Source organism: Argentina silus (assembly GCF_951799395.1).
Source record: "Argentina silus genome assembly, chromosome: 4".
Lineage (NCBI taxonomy): Eukaryota > Metazoa > Chordata > Actinopteri > Argentiniformes > Argentinidae > Argentina > Argentina silus.
The window spans coordinates 19,453,747-19,470,984 of record NC_139658.1 but is presented as its reverse complement, the minus strand read 5'-3'; the positions used below and the strand labels follow the sequence as shown (position 1 = coordinate 19,470,984).

At 43.4% G+C, this 17,238-nt stretch overlaps 2 protein-coding genes across 2 annotated transcripts in view; one reads left to right on the top strand and one right to left on the bottom strand.

The window, feature by feature from the left end:
- scn8ab (sodium channel, voltage gated, type VIII, alpha subunit b) overlaps positions 1 to 4,454 on the top strand; it is a gene marked incomplete at both ends in the record, with an annotated part of 37,878 nt that extends 33,424 nt beyond the window's left edge. Inside the window, 6 exon segments of the mRNA XM_083667501.1 lie at positions 910 to 1,194; positions 1,306 to 1,359; positions 1,547 to 1,684; positions 1,994 to 2,098; positions 2,247 to 2,517; positions 3,295 to 4,454. Of these exon segments, the coding sequence (XP_083523627.1) occupies positions 910 to 1,194; positions 1,306 to 1,359; positions 1,547 to 1,684; positions 1,994 to 2,098; positions 2,247 to 2,517; positions 3,295 to 4,454 (2,013 nt within the window).
- Positions 4,455 to 14,571: 10,117 nt separating this feature from the next.
- Positions 14,572 to 16,591, bottom strand: LOC310804214 (uncharacterized protein). Its single transcript, XM_083669336.1, has 5 exons — positions 16,537 to 16,591; positions 15,794 to 16,117; positions 15,257 to 15,586; positions 14,997 to 15,119; positions 14,572 to 14,861 (listed from the first exon to the last, which is right to left on the bottom strand). The coding sequence occupies exons 1-5, from the start codon at positions 16,583 to 16,585 to the stop codon at positions 14,812 to 14,814; spliced, it is 876 nt and encodes a 291-aa protein (XP_083525462.1). The 5' UTR covers positions 16,586 to 16,591; the 3' UTR covers positions 14,572 to 14,811.
- Positions 16,592 to 17,238: the final 647 nt, after the last annotated feature.

Here is a 17,238-nt window from a genome sequence, read left to right as displayed (position 1 = left end):
ACACTGAGGGGCCCAATTTGATTCAGCAAATAGTGATTTTAACAATGGTTTTGAAAAAACTGCAATTGTTCAATAAGAGTTTTCACAAACAGTCGCAACAGACGCAGTATTCAAAACTCACCTTGGATGGTCAACTTTGCCCTAATTTTTACCAATTTTTGCACATGCAAATTGGGGCCCTGAACATGTCTGGTCATCAAGCTAAATAAGTAGGTCTAGTTATTGAGCTTATTTGCCTCCATCCAATCCACCATATATACTGTATATGCTAAGGGAACATACTGTAAAAGCATTAAGCAAAGATCTCTCATCACTGTCTTGTCAAAGAGAGAACATGCCTCTGTACACGAGCCTGCAGATATGACCGTGCATGCTAGGCTCAGCTCAGCTGTCTGTCGTAGAGCTGCTGGATGTCCTGCATTACAACATCCAATGTACATCCCAGCATCACACTGTGTGCTGAGACCACTGCTTATCTGTGTGTACAAGGGTGGGGGAAGATGAGAAGGGCACGGGGTTGGGGAGCGTGGGAAGAAGTCAGCTGCTTTCCATTGCACTGCTGTTGTGACAAGACTGGTTACACGGTCTCTTACTGAGATATGTGGATATATGTGAGCTGCACACTGCACAAGTCAAAGTCTTCAGATAGTTTTATTAAGTCATACAGGCAAAAAAAGGGACCTAAATCCCAGTCATTCCTGTATGTAGCCTCCACTGCTCAAGACAGCCATCTCTGATGTTTAGTATGACATATGAATACCAACACAGGACAGTAGTGTTGAGAAACCATACTGATGTGCAGCTCGCATAGTGTATGAACAGCATCTCTAAGAGAGAGTGGGTGGTTGTATGTACAGTGTGAATATGTGTGAGTTCTATCTCATGCTTTTTCCCTGGTTGCGTCTGTAGGTGGTGGTTAACGCCTTGGTAGGAGCCATCCCCTCCATCATGAACGTGCTGCTGGTGTGTCTCATCTTCTGGCTCATCTTCAGCATCATGGGGGTCAACCTGTTCGCAGGGAAGTACTACTACTGCTATAATGATACCTCCGGGGAGAACTTCCTGCCTGATGTGGTCAACAACAAGACAGAGTGCTTTGCGTTCATCAACGCAAACAACAGTGAGGTCAGATGGAAGAATGTGAAGATTAACTTTGACAACGTTGGTGCGGGATACCTGGCACTTCTTCAAGTGGTGAGCACTCTTTCCTATTTACCTTGACCCCCTTCCCACTATTCAGTGGGTGAAAGTTTTCCTGTGTTACTCGCATGATGACTGTACTGGAACATGTCCACTCTCTTACAGGCCACATTCAAAGGATGGATGGACATCATGTATGCAGCAATAGACTCCAGAAAGGTAAACTTGTCACGGGACATTTCTCACCCTTTTGTTCCTTTGGCGAATGGCACGGTATAGGTAAATTGAAAAGAGGCTCTGGAAAACCACAAACAAAAAATGGCCTCTGAACAGACAGATGTTCTTTCAGTATTCCTCAGGGAGAGCGTGGCGTGTCAGTGATTCTGATTGGTTATGCTCTCTATAGGTGGAAGACCAGCCCATATATGAGGACAACATCTACATGTACATCTACTTTGTCATCTTCATCATCTTTGGCTCCTTCTTCACCCTTAACCTCTTCATTGGTGTCATCATTGACAACTTCAACCAGCAGAAGAAAAAGATAAGATCTCTTCTCCTTACCTTTTCTTTCCTCTGTTAATCAGGGTTGGGATGTGCAGGAATGCAAGGAAATTAATTGGAAAACCCTTATGAAAAACAATGAACCATTTTAAAATTAACAGATCTCATTTCTTGCGTAGAGGGAATTTAATTGACCCCAACCTAGTTGTTAATGATATAAACAGCATTGCAAGAGTGGTATAGCTTATTGGGAATCTAAATTAATAAATAAAATGTTTGCAAATGTTCCCACTTTCTTTGGGGTCGAAATACTTTATTGATTATTACCAGATTTTTCTTGTCCCTTTAATTTGGAGGTCAGGATATCTTCATGACAGAGGAGCAGAAAAAATACTACAATGCTATGAAGAAACTCGGCTCGAAAAAACCACAGAAACCAATACCTAGACCACTGGTAGGCCTCCAGTTGTTTTCTATTTCAGGGGGTAGTTTAGGGGAGGGATGAATTATGAATAAGGGGATTTTAATTTATCTATAAGATGGACCATTGTTTACAGTATTGATGTCTCTTAATAACCTCTTCTCCCCTTTTTTTCTCTCAGAATAATTTCCAGGGGATGATATTCGACTTTGTGACACAGCAGGTCTTCGACATCTCCATCATGATCCTCATCTGCCTCAACATGGTCACCATGATGGTGGAGACAGACGACCAGACAGAGGAAACGGAGAACGTCCTCTACTGGGTCAACTTTGTCTTCATCGTGGCCTTCACCACGGAGTTTGTGCTCAAGCTCGTCTCCCTGCGCCACTACTACTTCACCATAGGCTGGAACATCTTTGATGTGGTGGTGGTCATCCTCTCCGTCGTGGGTAAGTGGTCACACACACACACACACACACACACACACACACACACACACACACACACACACACACACACACACACACACACACACACACACACACACGCACACACACACACATCGAGGTTTTGTTACTACACACCCTATGTCCCTATGATGCAGTTGACCCTTTCCCTCTGTATGAGTGGACATGAGCGTGCTCTACAACTTCAGTTGCTGTTTGAATTGAATGTACTGGTAATGAGATGCTCAACTTTCCATCAATAATCATTTGTAGAAAGGTTACACTGTGGTGCAGGCTGCATTATGATACAATACGAGACACAAAGAAACAGTGAGTTCATAATGTTAGCATCTCCCCCTAGTGGCCCTCCCCAGTCACAGTGTATAGGCTACATTTTTATGAAGCTTATACCTGTGTGGTAGCACAGTAATTACTCTACATGCCACTGCAGACATGGTTAGCATTTCATTTCAATAACTTTTTACCAATTGGCATGGTAATGGAATTAAGTGGTCTTCGTTACAATAACAAAAGTGAAAAATGACATTTCAATTTGCAATAACTTGTTATTACAGTGTTATTACTGAATAAATGACTGTTACTACAGATATATGAGCAACTTAATGTAAAGTGTTGAATTTCTATATCTTAACAATTTGTGTGAGAATGTATTTAAACAATTGCTCTCCATACCTACATACCTACCATTAGCCTAATCATTAATCATAGATATCTAATTTTCGTCCTCTTTCTCTGTCTTCTCCTCGAACTAAACTCCAGGCATGTTCCTTGCTGACTTAATCGAGAAGTACTTTGTGTCACCAACCCTCTTCAGAGTGATCCGTCTGGCCCGAATCGGCAGAATCTTGCGTCTGATCAAAGGGGCTAAGGGTATTAGGACTCTGCTGTTTGCCCTGATGATGTCACTCCCTGCCCTCTTCAACATCGGGTTGTTGCTCTTCCTGGTCATGTTCATCTTCTCTATCTTTGGCATGTCTAACTTTGGCTATGTCAAGCATGGGGCTGGAATTGACGACTTGTACAACTTTGAGACATTTGGCAATAGCATGATCTGCCTGTTTATGATCACCACGTCTGCTGGCTGGGACGGTCTGCTGCTGCCCATCCTTAACTACCCTCCAGACTGCGACCCCCTTCTGGAGAACCCTGGCACCACGGTGAAGGGTGACTGTGGCAACCCTTCAGTGGGCATCTTCTTCTTCGTCATGTACATCATCATCTCCTTCCTCATTGTGGTCAACATGTACATCGCCATCATCCTGGAGAACTTCAGCGTGGCCACAGAGGAGAGTGCAGACCCACTCAGCGAGGACGACTTTGAGACCTTCTATGAGATCTGGGAGAAGTTCGACCCCGACGCCTCGCAGTTCATCACCTGGTCCAAGCTGTCTGACTTTGCAGACACTCTAGAGCACCCGCTCCGCGTGCCCAACCCCAACACCATCGAGCTGATCGCCATGGACATGCCCATGGTGAGCGGCGACCGCATCCACTGCCTGGACATCCTGTTTGCCTTCACCAAGCGTGTGCTGGGCGACAGCGGGGAGCTGGACATGCTGAGGACGCAAATGGAGGAGCGCTTTGTGGCGGCCAACCCCTCTAAGGTTTCCTACGAGCCCATCACCACCACCCTGAGGCGCAAGCAGGAGGACGTGTCAGTCAGAATCATACAGCGCGCCTACCGTAACTACCTGGCCAGGCGGGGCTTTGTCTGCAAGCGCAAAGTGGCCAATAACAAAGTAGAGAATGGCGGGACAAATCAGGAAAAGAAGGAGGGCACGCCCTCCACTGCCTCCCTACCTTCTTATGATAGTGTAACCAAACCTGACAAGGAGAAACAGGAGGAGAACAACGAGGGGAAGGGAGGAAGGAAAGAGAAGGGCAGAAACCAAAAAGACGTCAGGGAATCTAAGTGTTAGAATATTGGAATAATAATAACAGTAATAACAATAATAATTATAATAATGTAACTTCAAGCAAAGCGAGAGGAAACCATCTAACCCACACAGATGTACAGATAATTTCATTTGCAAGTAAGAAAAAGAATAATATTAATAATTTTGTTTACAGACTTCATACTTGTATCAATGCAGAGGGAAGCAGCTCCGTCTCTTACAGCTTGAAGACACTTGAACTTTATTTAAACCAAACATAATCAGCGTACTGTGTGACATTGTTGCATCTAGACTACTGATCTTAACAAAAGGGAATGAAAAACAAACAAAATATCAAGGAAAAGTCTGTATCTGCAAAAAAGGCAGATAGTTCACTGATTGGTGGACCTCTTAAGGAACTCTTCATTTAGAGGACAGGATGAGAAACACTGAAAAGGGGTCCAAGGCGTGGATGCAAGCGATGGATTCCCATGGAAAAACAGTGCAATAGCAAAAAACAAGGAGACACTGCTTGACATTGAAGAGTAATCTTTCCAAAGCAGTTGGAATGGTAGTTCTGTGTCATTTAATTTTGAAATTATGGAGGAACAAACTGACATTATCACTCTGTATGAACAAACAGAAGAACGTCTGAGGAGAGAGACAAAACAAAGACCCAGAGTAATGTAAGAGGTTTTTCTTTTGTTTGTTAATGCTGAATATACTTGTATCTCCACATAATTTGAGCGGCAAAAAAGCAAAAAGGTGAAAAAAAAACAACATTCAACATTTTGCCCATGTCACTTAACTCTTCTTCTCATTCTGTCTTTGTTATACCCACATCAAAAGGCTTTTTCTACATGGGCTTTCACACCGATTGGTTACGGGGCTGTTTATTAGGGGGTCAACTTGGGCCAAGGGCTTACATTTACTCAGACAGATTTCCAAACAAATACATAAATAATTGTGCTTGTTCAATGCATAGAAATGACTTGCATGATGGCATGTTTTGATCAGAAATCTTGCATGAATAATCATAGTCCACAAGACACTAATACTCAGACCACAACAGTGGCTCGACCATAAGTTTGAGGCTGTCCACTGTCAAAAATTAAAAGTGAGAAATCATTAGTATTATGATGAGAATCTTTATGGGGTTGATCACCTAAAATTGACCCTGTCTTTCTCTCTTTAACCGACACTTTTCAATCGACAGATGTTTTAATGTAGCCTCAGTAGATAAAAGGAATCTGGAACTACACAAGTTGTTGGTGTTCTAATGAATACTAACTTTATGGAACAATAGAGGAGAAATCCAAACAATTTTTGCTGCTCTGGAGTTTGTGAGTGCGGAAGAGATGGGAATGGATGTCTGAATTGGTGGATGGTTTTAAGAGAGAAAAAAACACTGTAAATCTTGAAAAGCTTATATTTATAATTTGTATGCAGCAATATCACTTACGTAATGTACCATGCCATTTGCCTTTGTTTTTGTGTCGGATGAGGGCATTGTGGGAGTGTCTTAGTTGGGGATATGGGTGGTCAGTGGGGATTTGACAGGTGTAGCAAGCTGGTCCATTTCTGATGTTTCTCTAAGGATGATCTAGGCTGTCTTAAAAGGATTAATAAGGGTTTGACGACCTTTGTTTGGGCGTTTGACAAACTTTGGGCGTGGACAACATTTTGTAATTATTTTTCATATAGTTATGTTTTTTTTGTTATTTTCCATATGGTGATTTGTCTGTTCATGTCGTGATGGTTGACTAGTCAATATCATCTTTCTTTGGGTATAAGTCAGAGCTTTCAGAGAGAAACAGAAATTGGTGTTTGGAGAGTAAAACAATATGTGGAGAAGCCAAAGAGACCTGCCTTGTTACCCCTTGTTACCCCTTGTCACCCCTTATCCCTGGAGTGAGTGAACAGTGCCCTGCCCGTTCTCTTTTTCACTGTCATTGTTAGACGGAGAGACCCTAGAAATGTACGCAATGCTTGAAGAGTTCACCCCTTTTTCTCAGGAGATATTACAGATGTATTATTATGAGCTCTGCAACTAAATGCAAGTGAATGTGATGAGAGTATTTATGAAAACACGTTTTACTCTTGATTTCGTGTGATGTTATGCCACTGATGGACAATGGTCTTGGCTGGCTGCTTAGCTCGGGCAGCCAGCCTGTCAGGGGCCAGTTTAGAGCTTCCTGCTAATGACGCTTAGAAATATAGGGCTAGAAGCATCTCAGTGAAACGGCAACATATCGCTCCCTTGTAAGGGTGGCGTTTGTATTGGTAGCGGATTCTACATGTGGTTGTGTCGTCATGGACTTTGGTCAGGTCCAAATACAAAAAGAACAATAAAATTTGCTCACCCCAATAGCAATCACAGGAAACACTGTGAGGAGATGTCATGAGAGTGAACATGGATTTGTTGGTTTGAGCAGCACACAAAATTATATTGGAGGCAAAAGTGGTATGCTAGCTCGAGAGAGAGGCCCCAGATTTCAACATTTGTTAAACATGTGCTCTAAAACCCCTCATCAGCCGTATTTTCTCCACAAAGCTATATCGCGTAACAAATACCAAATAACCAACAGAGTACTGGATGCATCGTTAAGGTACTGTGAGCCGAAGCACCACATCAGAGCTTTTGCACTTACTGTTGTGCAATGATGTCACTCCCTGTTTATGAATAAATCCCCTATCCCTTTTCAAGTTCTATGGTCCAGTTGCTGCATGAGATCTCCAAAATCAGTGTGGGTGTTAACTTGAACCAAATAAAACTCTGAATGATAAGCATAAAAGCTACTGCCGTCCATTTTTCTCCATGCCCATCAAGGATATACATAAATGTATTAACAGAAAAATAGAAAAAAAAAACACACACATACATTCATTTAAAAAAAAGAAAAAAAAAGAAAAAAGAAAAAATGTACAGTTCAGGCTATGTTGTAAACGGCACAAATTGCTGAAAAGTTAAGAATGGACTTTTTAAGAGACTATAAATAATGTAATATATCATTTTATTTTAACAGCATGTGTAGTTTTTTGTAAATACAGAAATACTTAAAAAACTACTGCTATTAATCTTATACTAAATATTAATAACCATAAATAGAATGGCTTCCAGCTGACACCCCTTGTCACACTTGTTAGACTGTGACACATTTGTTAGATGGAGTAGATTTTTTGAGTCACTTTTCACATTAAAGAAGGGAGTCAACTAAAAAATTATATTAAAAGCAAAAACTATATATAAATCTATATATAAATCAATACATATATAGAGCTATACTACATATATATTATATATATATTCTAATATATATATAGTATATATATTAGAACAATGTCCTCAACTCTCCCTTCCACTCCTTTGAGGAGAAACCAGTACCACAGACTGTAATTGCTCACATTTCCTTTTTTGTGCAATATGTTCAGTGAATGACCAAAACTCTGGCCTGCCCAGGATCTCTATGTACTGGGGACCAGCGTACAATGCATGGTGTTGTACTGGCTGCTTGCTGAGGATTGTGTAGCCTGCGTTGGTGAGAGGATTGCACTACCAGCACACCCTTTTGTACATGTGTGAAGATGTCTTGCCCACAAATTCCCCCACCTCTTCCCATTGAATATAAAAACACACCCACCCACACACACACACACACACACACACACACACACACACACACACACACACACACACACACACACACACACAACACACACACACACACACACACACACACACACACACACACACGCCACGCCCTAAGAGAAGCCGGTGCTGGCCGATTAGTATGTCCCAGTATCCCGAGCCTCAGGTCGCCGCGGGTGACAGCTTTTTTGCTCGTTTTTTGCTCTGACCTTCCTCCATGTTCCCCTTAAACACACCAGTGCAGTTTGGATTTAACATTTGATTTTGTTGTTTTTCTAAATGATGTAACTAACTGATTTAAGAGGTTTGTTGTCTTTATTGTCTGTGTGTTTGTTTCTGGTGCAATATCTCTTGACGGCACGTGCCTTTTAGCTGCCTGTTTAGTCTCCCAATAAAATCAGTAAAGAGGATATCTCCAAAAACCCGTAGGAGCCAATCAAAATGGAGCACGATGAAAACCACGGAACGCCAAAAACATTTGAAAATAACCAATAAACTCGGAAAGTACATCACCTAGGCTAGATCGACTGAACTGACATCACATAGGGTCATGTAGGAGGAGTGCTCTCTCTGTGTGTTCTCTTTGCTGGTCGTTTGGCTGGTGGGAGAACAGCTTGCCTTCTGTTTTACACATTTGTTCCATTTTATGATGTTGATTTATCTATTGATTTACGTAGCCTTTATTTTGTAGCATGATTGAGATATTCATTTCTTTTTTTGCTGACAATAATTAAAAAAAAAAAGAAAAAAAAAAAGCTTTTTGACTGTTGATGTTGTTATCTCTTGCCACTAATCCAGTCAGAGAGAGGGCGGTGTGTTGCACAAACACTTGGGACTTTAAGTGAGAATCAGTGAAAGATTGTCTTCATTTGAGCACGAATCTATTTCCAAACAATAAAGCAGCCTTCCAGTTATGTGTCATAGTGGTGTCATTTTTTCCCAAAAGAACATTTAAGATGCTTTTTACCATGTAAAGGAAAGCCCTTTCCCTGAAAGGAGGAAGGAACAAAGCTAGAGTACGAATCACAAAGGAAAGAACATGAATGAAACATGGAGGTGAGCGAAAGACATCAACACTGCACACACTAGGCTACAGAGAGGCTAAACTACGTGTGCATCATTTCATTAACACCACATTCTTACTTCGCTCAGAAAGACTACAGCCATCTATGTTCATCTGTTATGACAAGGTCAGCAGTGGGTCTTGTCTTTGAAAACATCACATCACATCGGTTTTAACAAGAAAGAATACCAAGAAGCACGAGGTGTGTTACAGTACAGGGTGCAGCAGGAGCGAGATTGTTTAAGTAGCAGGTGTGTGTGTGTGCGTGTGTGTGTGTGTGTGTGTGTGTGTGTGTGTGTGTGTGTGTGTGTGTGTGTGTGTGTGTGTACGGTGGCACACTGAATGAGGGAGGAAGAGAGGGGAGGAGGGGGTAGAGAGAGACGGCACTGCAGTGCAGATAGATGAATGCAGTGGCCTGGGCTGAGTCAGCAGCATGCTCCCAATAGACGGTACAGTGTACTGTATAACTCCTTCAGCAGGCGGGGGGAGGGGGAAGGAAGACAGAGAGAGAGAGAAAGTAAATGAGAAGTAAGCAAAAAGGGAGTGGAGAAAGGATTGATATCTTTTAAATTAAACAAAACTAGGAAATTAACGACACTATTTGGCTACGTGTCATTTTGTGCCTGAAATGTAGTGGAAATGGAAAGGGTCCACATAAAGATGTGTGCCATTTATTCATTCACTCACCTCTTTCTCCTCCTCCCTTTCTCTATCTCTCCATCCTCCCCCTATCCATCTGTTCAGGCCCTACACAATTTTAATAAATAGAAAGCAGCTGAGGTGGTGGTGTTTTGCGTGTGTGTGTGTGTGTGTGTTAAGAGAGGGAGAGGGGGAGGGAGTGGGTTGGTGTAGTTAGCAGATTGGGGTCTATAAATCAGACCATGTCTATTCTTTAGGGGAGCAAGAGGGTGTGTGTGTGTGTGGTGTGTGTGTGTGTGTGTGTGTGTGTGTGTGTGTTTTGGATAAGATTAATGGTGGCAGTGATAGGGCTACACCCACTCTGGGCACCCCGGGGTTGGTGAGAATGGTCAATGGTAAGCTATATGCCACATATACAAATCAGCATGTCCTGGTCGAGGTGGATCTCTGTCTCCGAGGGGTGTGTCAGTGTGGGTTGTAATGAGGCAGAACATTAGCTCCATTTCTGTCAATGAGTGGTCACAAACACAGCTGAGCCTTGTGCATTTCATCCCCCCCATCTCCCAACTCTAATTGTCTCCCTGCAAGGAAGAACTGAGAGGGGAAGGGTTAAGAGGCATGAGGGAGAAGGGTATGGGGAGCCTTATTTGGAAGCCCATGAAGATAAAGTCGCAAATTACAGAGAGGCATGATGACGGTCTTGGTTTAAGATGAGGTCAACCAGGTTGTGGAGTGAAAGGGCCCGGGGAGTGAGATTAACCAGGTTTGGGGCTGTGTGGATAGGAGTAGCACTGCATGGGATTGGTCACATGAGATGCATTACAAGAACATTATTAGGACCCTTACCTGCAAACTCATAGTTACTGACAGTAACACTTGCACCTCACCAGCATGCCTTACAATTAGAAAAGATAAACCAATGACCAATTTCTAAACACAATTATTTCACCTTTCTTACTTCTTTATTCTGCTCTACCAAAATGTCTCTACCACATTGTATTCATCACTTATCCTAAGCCCTAAGAGGTTCACCATTAAGAAAAATGACTTCTAGGTCTCTGCTCTGCACTCTTTCAAGTAATGGATTCAAATCGTTTGAAATCAGTCATAATTCCTGGCTCTAGTTCTCATGTCATGCTACACCATCTAGTGGCAAATAGGGGAACTGCTGAAATTGCCAAGCACGTGCACTTGCAGCCCAACGATTTGGGTCAGGTTTGGGTGTGCCTCTTCTTGCTGGCAAGTTAGCTAGCTAGCGTTCAACCAGCGTTCACTGTCAGACTATCTTTCAGATATTGTGTGGCTATAAACCCCACTTCGTCCATCTCATTCTCGCTAACTATGGACTCTAGGAGCCGATTCTTATTAGGATACACAAACAGCTCACCCGGTCTGCGTCAAATTCCCCCTGGGCCTCAACAGTCGCCCTGTCCTCATGTACCCGACATCACCGAGTCGAACACGGGACTGGAATGGTTCGAAATGGCGACCTCAACCGGTACGTGGCGATAGCAAAACTTTATCATTATGCACTGGTGGTTAGCCACGTCGATAGTTAGCCATAGATAGCGGTTGCCAGCTAAAACCACATGGGTTTAATATCGCCCAACTATGTAGGTCCTCCCACGAGCAGAGACCAGGGCGTGCCTCGGTCTCCGTGTGCGACTGCATCACTGAGTGTCCAGGGCTCACCGCTCTGCAGTAAGTGTGATAATGAATGTTATGAATTTAATCCATTTTTTTTATTGAACATTCACTTTCCATTCAGGCCAGGTGTTAACATGGAAGGTTAAAAATGCATTAAAACCAACATTTTCACAATGAAATACAACCAGAAAGGCATAGTCCGACTCAACTATGGCTTCTGATGATTATTTCATGTGTAATAAATAACTTCAGCAATGGCACTGTGCTGTGAGGCCTTTTGTACGTACACACTGACTGATTTGACCTGTTGCAGACTTTGCAGTTCCATCCACCCCAGTGCAAAAGACATGGAGGCTACCCCTCAGCCAGGAGGAAGAGCTGTGGACCGGGAATCCTGCACACTGCTCCACTGAATCCCCTCTAGGTAAGAGACAGGTCAAAACAGATTAGTTATATAGAATAGAATCCTAATCCTTTAGGTATGGTGATGTAGCCTAATTTTATTGTAAAATATTTCCCAGCCCAGACTGTCCCCATTGTAAGACAGCAAAGAGTTTTTGAGAAAGCCCAGCCCATGTGGAGTGGATGTAAAGAAACCCCAGCTGGAGCAGGGATTCTGGTTGGGAGGAGGGCCAGGGAGGAAGACAGTGACAGATCCACTGACAGATGCACTGACAGAGCTGTTGACTGACACAAGGCAGTTTGGGAGTGGATGAACAGTTGTTTGTGTCTAGCTGGCAATGGCGTCCGAGTTTGGAACAGGGTCAAGCATTCTTCATAGACAGTTTTGGTTCTGAGATTCTTGCCATTGTTTAATGTAGGCTTATAATAGATGTCTTGAAAGTTCTGTTTTATTCCCTACTGCTTATTACTATCATTATAAGTTTATCCGCTTTGTAATTTATCAATGAAATGAGAATATGAGAAAATGTTAGAATAGTACGTATGTATTTTCTTTATGGAATAAATCCACTAGATGTCACTATATTCTTGTGTTTCCTGTCTAGCATAATGAGTTGTGTGGGTGTGCACACGCCTGTGTGTGTGTGTGTGTGTGTGTGTGTGTGTGTGTGCGCGTGCGCGTGTGTGTGTGGGTGTGTGTGCGTGGGTGTGTGGGTGTGTGTATGTATCTCACTGAAAAAAACTAAATGCACTTGAACTTAAGCTTGGGTGTAATACTGAGGGTGCAGATACTCCTATCTCTCTTTCTGTCTCTCTCTCTCTCTTTCTCTCTCTCTCTCTTACACACACACACACACACACACACACACACACACACACACACACACTCTCTCTCTCTCTCTAGCTCCCTCCTTCCCATCAAAGCTAAAGACTTTAAAATGCATCATCTGCATTTTCTGCTTTATCTGATGCATTTTTCCACATGCTTCCTCTGATCTCCCATTCTGCGGTGGAAAAATGCGATTAGGCCAACACTGTAGTTTTCATCTGATATGGATGTGTAGTTAACAGGATTTGGAGTGCCTGGGACAGAGAAGGGTAATGACATTATGTTCTGGGCCATCCCCAATGTATCCCAATCTGGGACCATTAGCTTTCCTCTTGGGCCCCAGACAACCAAATGTGCCAGAGAGGACACCCACACACTGAGGGGGGACATGATCGCACAGTGAAAAAATATAACATGTGCAGTGAAAAAGTATAACGTGTAAAGTATGTAAACTTTGTATTGGGAGCCAATTCAAGAGTGTGCAGGCCCTGTGTACAGAAAGAGGCTAAAGAAACCAATTGAATTAGATAATATCCTACTGTCTTTTGAGTAGGAAGCCCACTAAACCCCACGGCCCACATGATTGAATTATTCACCTCACCTGGCTCCACGCTGCGGTTCACTCCACTGTCACAGTCTTAGACTAACCGTGTACAGTACCACAGCTCACCTTTGACCCTAGCCTGAAAGGTCAAATCCTCCATTTAGAAAGCCCATCACTGTTAGCAACGTCATTCTTAACCTGGGGTACCTCCACTGCTAGGACCCCTTTTAGCGTGAAAGGGTGATTGGTTGGTTTGGGTGCTGCTGGGATCAGGCTTTGGGTGAAAGGGTAGTTTGGCTAGGGTGCGAGGGTGATTGGGGTGCTGTTCAGACCAGTGTTAGGGTGAGAGGTTGGTTTGGGTTAGGGTGAGAGGGGGTTGGGGCTCTGCTGTGGAATGCCTAGATGGGGCAGGAGGCACCGCTGTGTTGGTGATGGAAGTACAATAGAGCTGGACATCTGTCACACGCCACCGCACGCCCCCCGCCCCCGCACACAATAGATCCACAGATAGGGGGGGGCAGGGGGGAGCGGGCAAGTTGTTGCTTTCTCTCCTCTTTCTTTCTCCTCTCTCCACCCCCTCTCCAGCCTTTCTGGGGGTCCTCTACATGACACAAATAGCTCTTTGTCCTCTTGTCCAACATTTACCCCTCCACCCCGAAACACTCTCTTTAAAACATTTATATTTTCCTCCTTGAGAAATAAAAGTTGAAGATGTCCCCCATACTGTGTCTTTATGTGTCTGTGCAACATCTCCCTGGCTGGTTGAGTGGACCAGGAGAATCAGACCCATAGTCTTCTTAGTGACTTGAGGTGAGAGGCCAAAAGTGGAAGTCTGAAAACAATGAAATCGGTGTCGCCACCATTTTGTTGTCACTGTGATGGAGGTGTCATCTTAGGTTGACAGTATTACAGAGGAAGCTGTGTATATACGCATATGTGTGAAGGCTGTTAGGCAGAGGGGAAATATGTAGGACAGAGCTTGACAGTGTTGTGTGTGTGTGTGTGTGTGTGTGTGTGTGTGTGTGTGTGTGTGTGTGTGTGTGTGTGTGTGTGTGTGTGTGTGTGTGTGTATGTGTAGGCAGAGGGGAAATATGTAGGACAGAGTTTGACAGTGTTGTGTGTGTGTGTGTGTGTGTGTGTGTGTGTGTGTGTGTGTGTGTGTGTGTGTGTGTGAGTGTTTCTGGGTTTGTTTGTTTGCTTGCCACTATGTACAAATGCAATAGCAGCTGCACAACTGCCGTGAGGAGACACTATTTGCGGCCAGTGTCGCACCGCAACACAAATAACATCTCACAAGACTATCGTCAAATTTAACATCTATGAGTCATGTTCTAAATAGACAAAGACCCCAGCTTTTATTATCATCTGAACATAGATCACAAACTCGATCTTAGTATGCAAAAAACAACATGAACAACATCCAAAGTCAGAGCGCAACAGTAGGAATTTATGACTCGTACAGAGTAAAATGAATAGGTGTGATAGGTGTGATAGGGCCAGTGTGGTTTTACAACAATGCAGTAAAATAACAGAAGTGCGTAAAAGGTGCGGAGGGCAAGGAAATCACACAATTTGGCCCATTGTGATGACATCAATCCAAATGCAGATAGTTGTTCTGGTTCGGTGTGGTCACAGTTCTTCTATGACATCCATTGAATCAGGAAGATCTGGTGGATTACCTTTAGAAACAAACATGAGCCATTTGAACAGAGACATACAGTGGCTCGTAGCTCACACTACAAATGCACACAAATGAATTAGACATTCTACAAGGACTGTGCACAATATGTAGATGACTGTTAGAGGTAGTGTACCTTTGCGGCTCATGATCCGACGTAATGACATCCAGGAGAAACATCCAACTGCCAGGGGGAGTGTGATGAAAGCAAGCGCCACAATATGGGAATATGGAGGGTGTCTCTTGGGCTCTTCTGTACCTGACAACCATTGTGCCTTCTGTTTATTCGTGACCACTTTCTCTCCAGTCACTACTTCAGTAAATCATTCAGACAAATCCTACTTAGTCAAATATAGCCATGTAACAGTGTCAAAGGAGTGTCTTTAAAAGTATTACCTGCCGAGAGAAGGATGAGTCTGTGCTCCGTGTCATTGTGCCAGCTGATCTTGCATGTGAACATTCCCTCATCCCTCTCAGTGAAGTTAGAGAGGAGCAGGGAGAGGTTTCCAGGAGAGCTGCTGAGGAGCTTCACTCTGTGGCTGTAGGGATCGCTCAATTCAGAGGGGAGGTCAGTGGACCAGACCTCACCGACGGCTAGTCTACTCCCCACGGACCACGTGACGCCGCGAGGTTTAGCCTGGGGTTCAGTACAGGAGCAGGGCAGGAGCACAGACTGGCCTGGGGAGGCAGTGAGGTCCATTCGCTCAGGACCTGACAAGGTACAGCCTGCAGAAAAACATGTGGCATGACGATCTGCTCATATGTACAGGACAGTTACTATGTCCGTTCAGATTTCAAACTTATTGTATATTACGGTATTGTTGTTGGCCTTCTTTGACATAACTCATTAGTCAAATAATCACAGTTCACAAGTTAGGGATTTGTAAAGAGAGTTTATGTTATTAGGGAGAGACAGAATGCAGGATGTCTGACCTTTCACATGGAGTCTGATGTCTTTAAACAGAGAGCCGTTGATTTTGCACCTGTACAGGGCGTCGTCCCTCTCATGGATGCGCGAGATGCGGAGCGAGAGGTTCCCAGGAGCGTTGACCACGTTAACCACCTCCGCTCGGCCTGTGTAGTCGCCAGTAGGCTTAGCTTTCCTGGGCCCTAATATTTCTTTGACTGGAGTAGATTCAACAGTCCACCGGACATATTCAGGATGGTCCTCAAGGTCAGCACAGGAGCAGGGCAGGATTCTAGTCTGGCCCGAGTAGGCGTACACCTCTGTCAGTTCAGGGCCTGACAGATTACAACCTAAAGATAGCACAGAGACAACTCTGAAAGTGTTCTAGTGATCAGGACCTGCTGCTGTGGTACTAGGCCATAATTACATGCAGTTATGATATTACAGTTAATGTATATAATAAATGATTACTTGCACATACTGTATGCTAGCACACAAGCACACATACGCACGCACGCACACACACGCACACAATTATTCTAATTGAGAATAGTACTGAATTGAACGTCATACAATGAAGAAGAGATCATGATAAGCGATACTTGATTTGCCACTCTCATCCTCACTGCTGTTTAAAAGTTATGTGGTGATGTGCAGTAGGTCTATCAATGGATATTAGAGCAGCCAACCTCTGGCCAAGCCAGCTGAGAGGGGCTCGTAGCAGGCTGTACACTCTCAGCACCATTCAAGTAATTTGATGATGATTTACCTGCAGCGATGTGAAGCAGTGAGCTGATCAGACAAACAGACATCCACATGGTGACTGTCCTCTGTCTATCCAATGAACATACAGTAATTGTCGCCCAGGATCTCAGTGTGTTCACTTCTCAATGATCTATCCAGATATGATGACGCTGCTGCGTAGCCTGTACTTTCAAGAGTTGACAATGACGAGAAAAGAAACCTGGTCTTGACAGACTGGCTCTCCCACATGAAATGTACCACATCCTCTTGTGTAGGTACCCACATCGATCAGCACACGTTCAGAGGAAGCACATTGTCTTGTTGTTTCTACCTCGTTTTTCAGTGGGTGTGGTCGACATTAAAATGTTAACTTGATAAATCAATGATAAATCAATACCACAGTGTTGGTGGGCTGCATAGTATTCTGTATTAGAAGAGTTTCATTACAAAACACTATGGGCTGGTTTCCCGGACACAGATAAAGCTTAGTCCTAGACTAAAAAGCATCCTCAATGGTGATTTTTTATTGAATGTGTGATTTTGTCCAGGACTAGGCTTAATCTGTCTGGGAAACTACCCCTATATCCACCAATTTAACACGATTGCTGTAATGACATAAAAACCCTTTAAGGACAGTGGTTATGTTAAGTTCAACAAATTATTGCATACTTAATAATAATATAATAATATTCTAATTGTATAGTTGTAATTAATCTTGATCATTTAC

Coding starts and splice junctions, on each gene's coding strand:
- LOC310804214 (XM_083669336.1), bottom strand. CDS start 16,585: ATGTGGATGTCTGTTTGTCTGATCAGCTCACTGCTTCACATCGCTGCA. Junction 15,587..15,793: donor CATCAGACTCCATGTGAAAG/GTCAGACATCCT, acceptor GTTTTTCTGCAG/GCTGTACCTTGTCAGGTCCT. Junction 15,120..15,256: donor ACTCATCCTTCTCTCGGCAG/GTAATACTTTTA, acceptor AATGGTTGTCAG/GTACAGAAGAGCCCAAGAGA.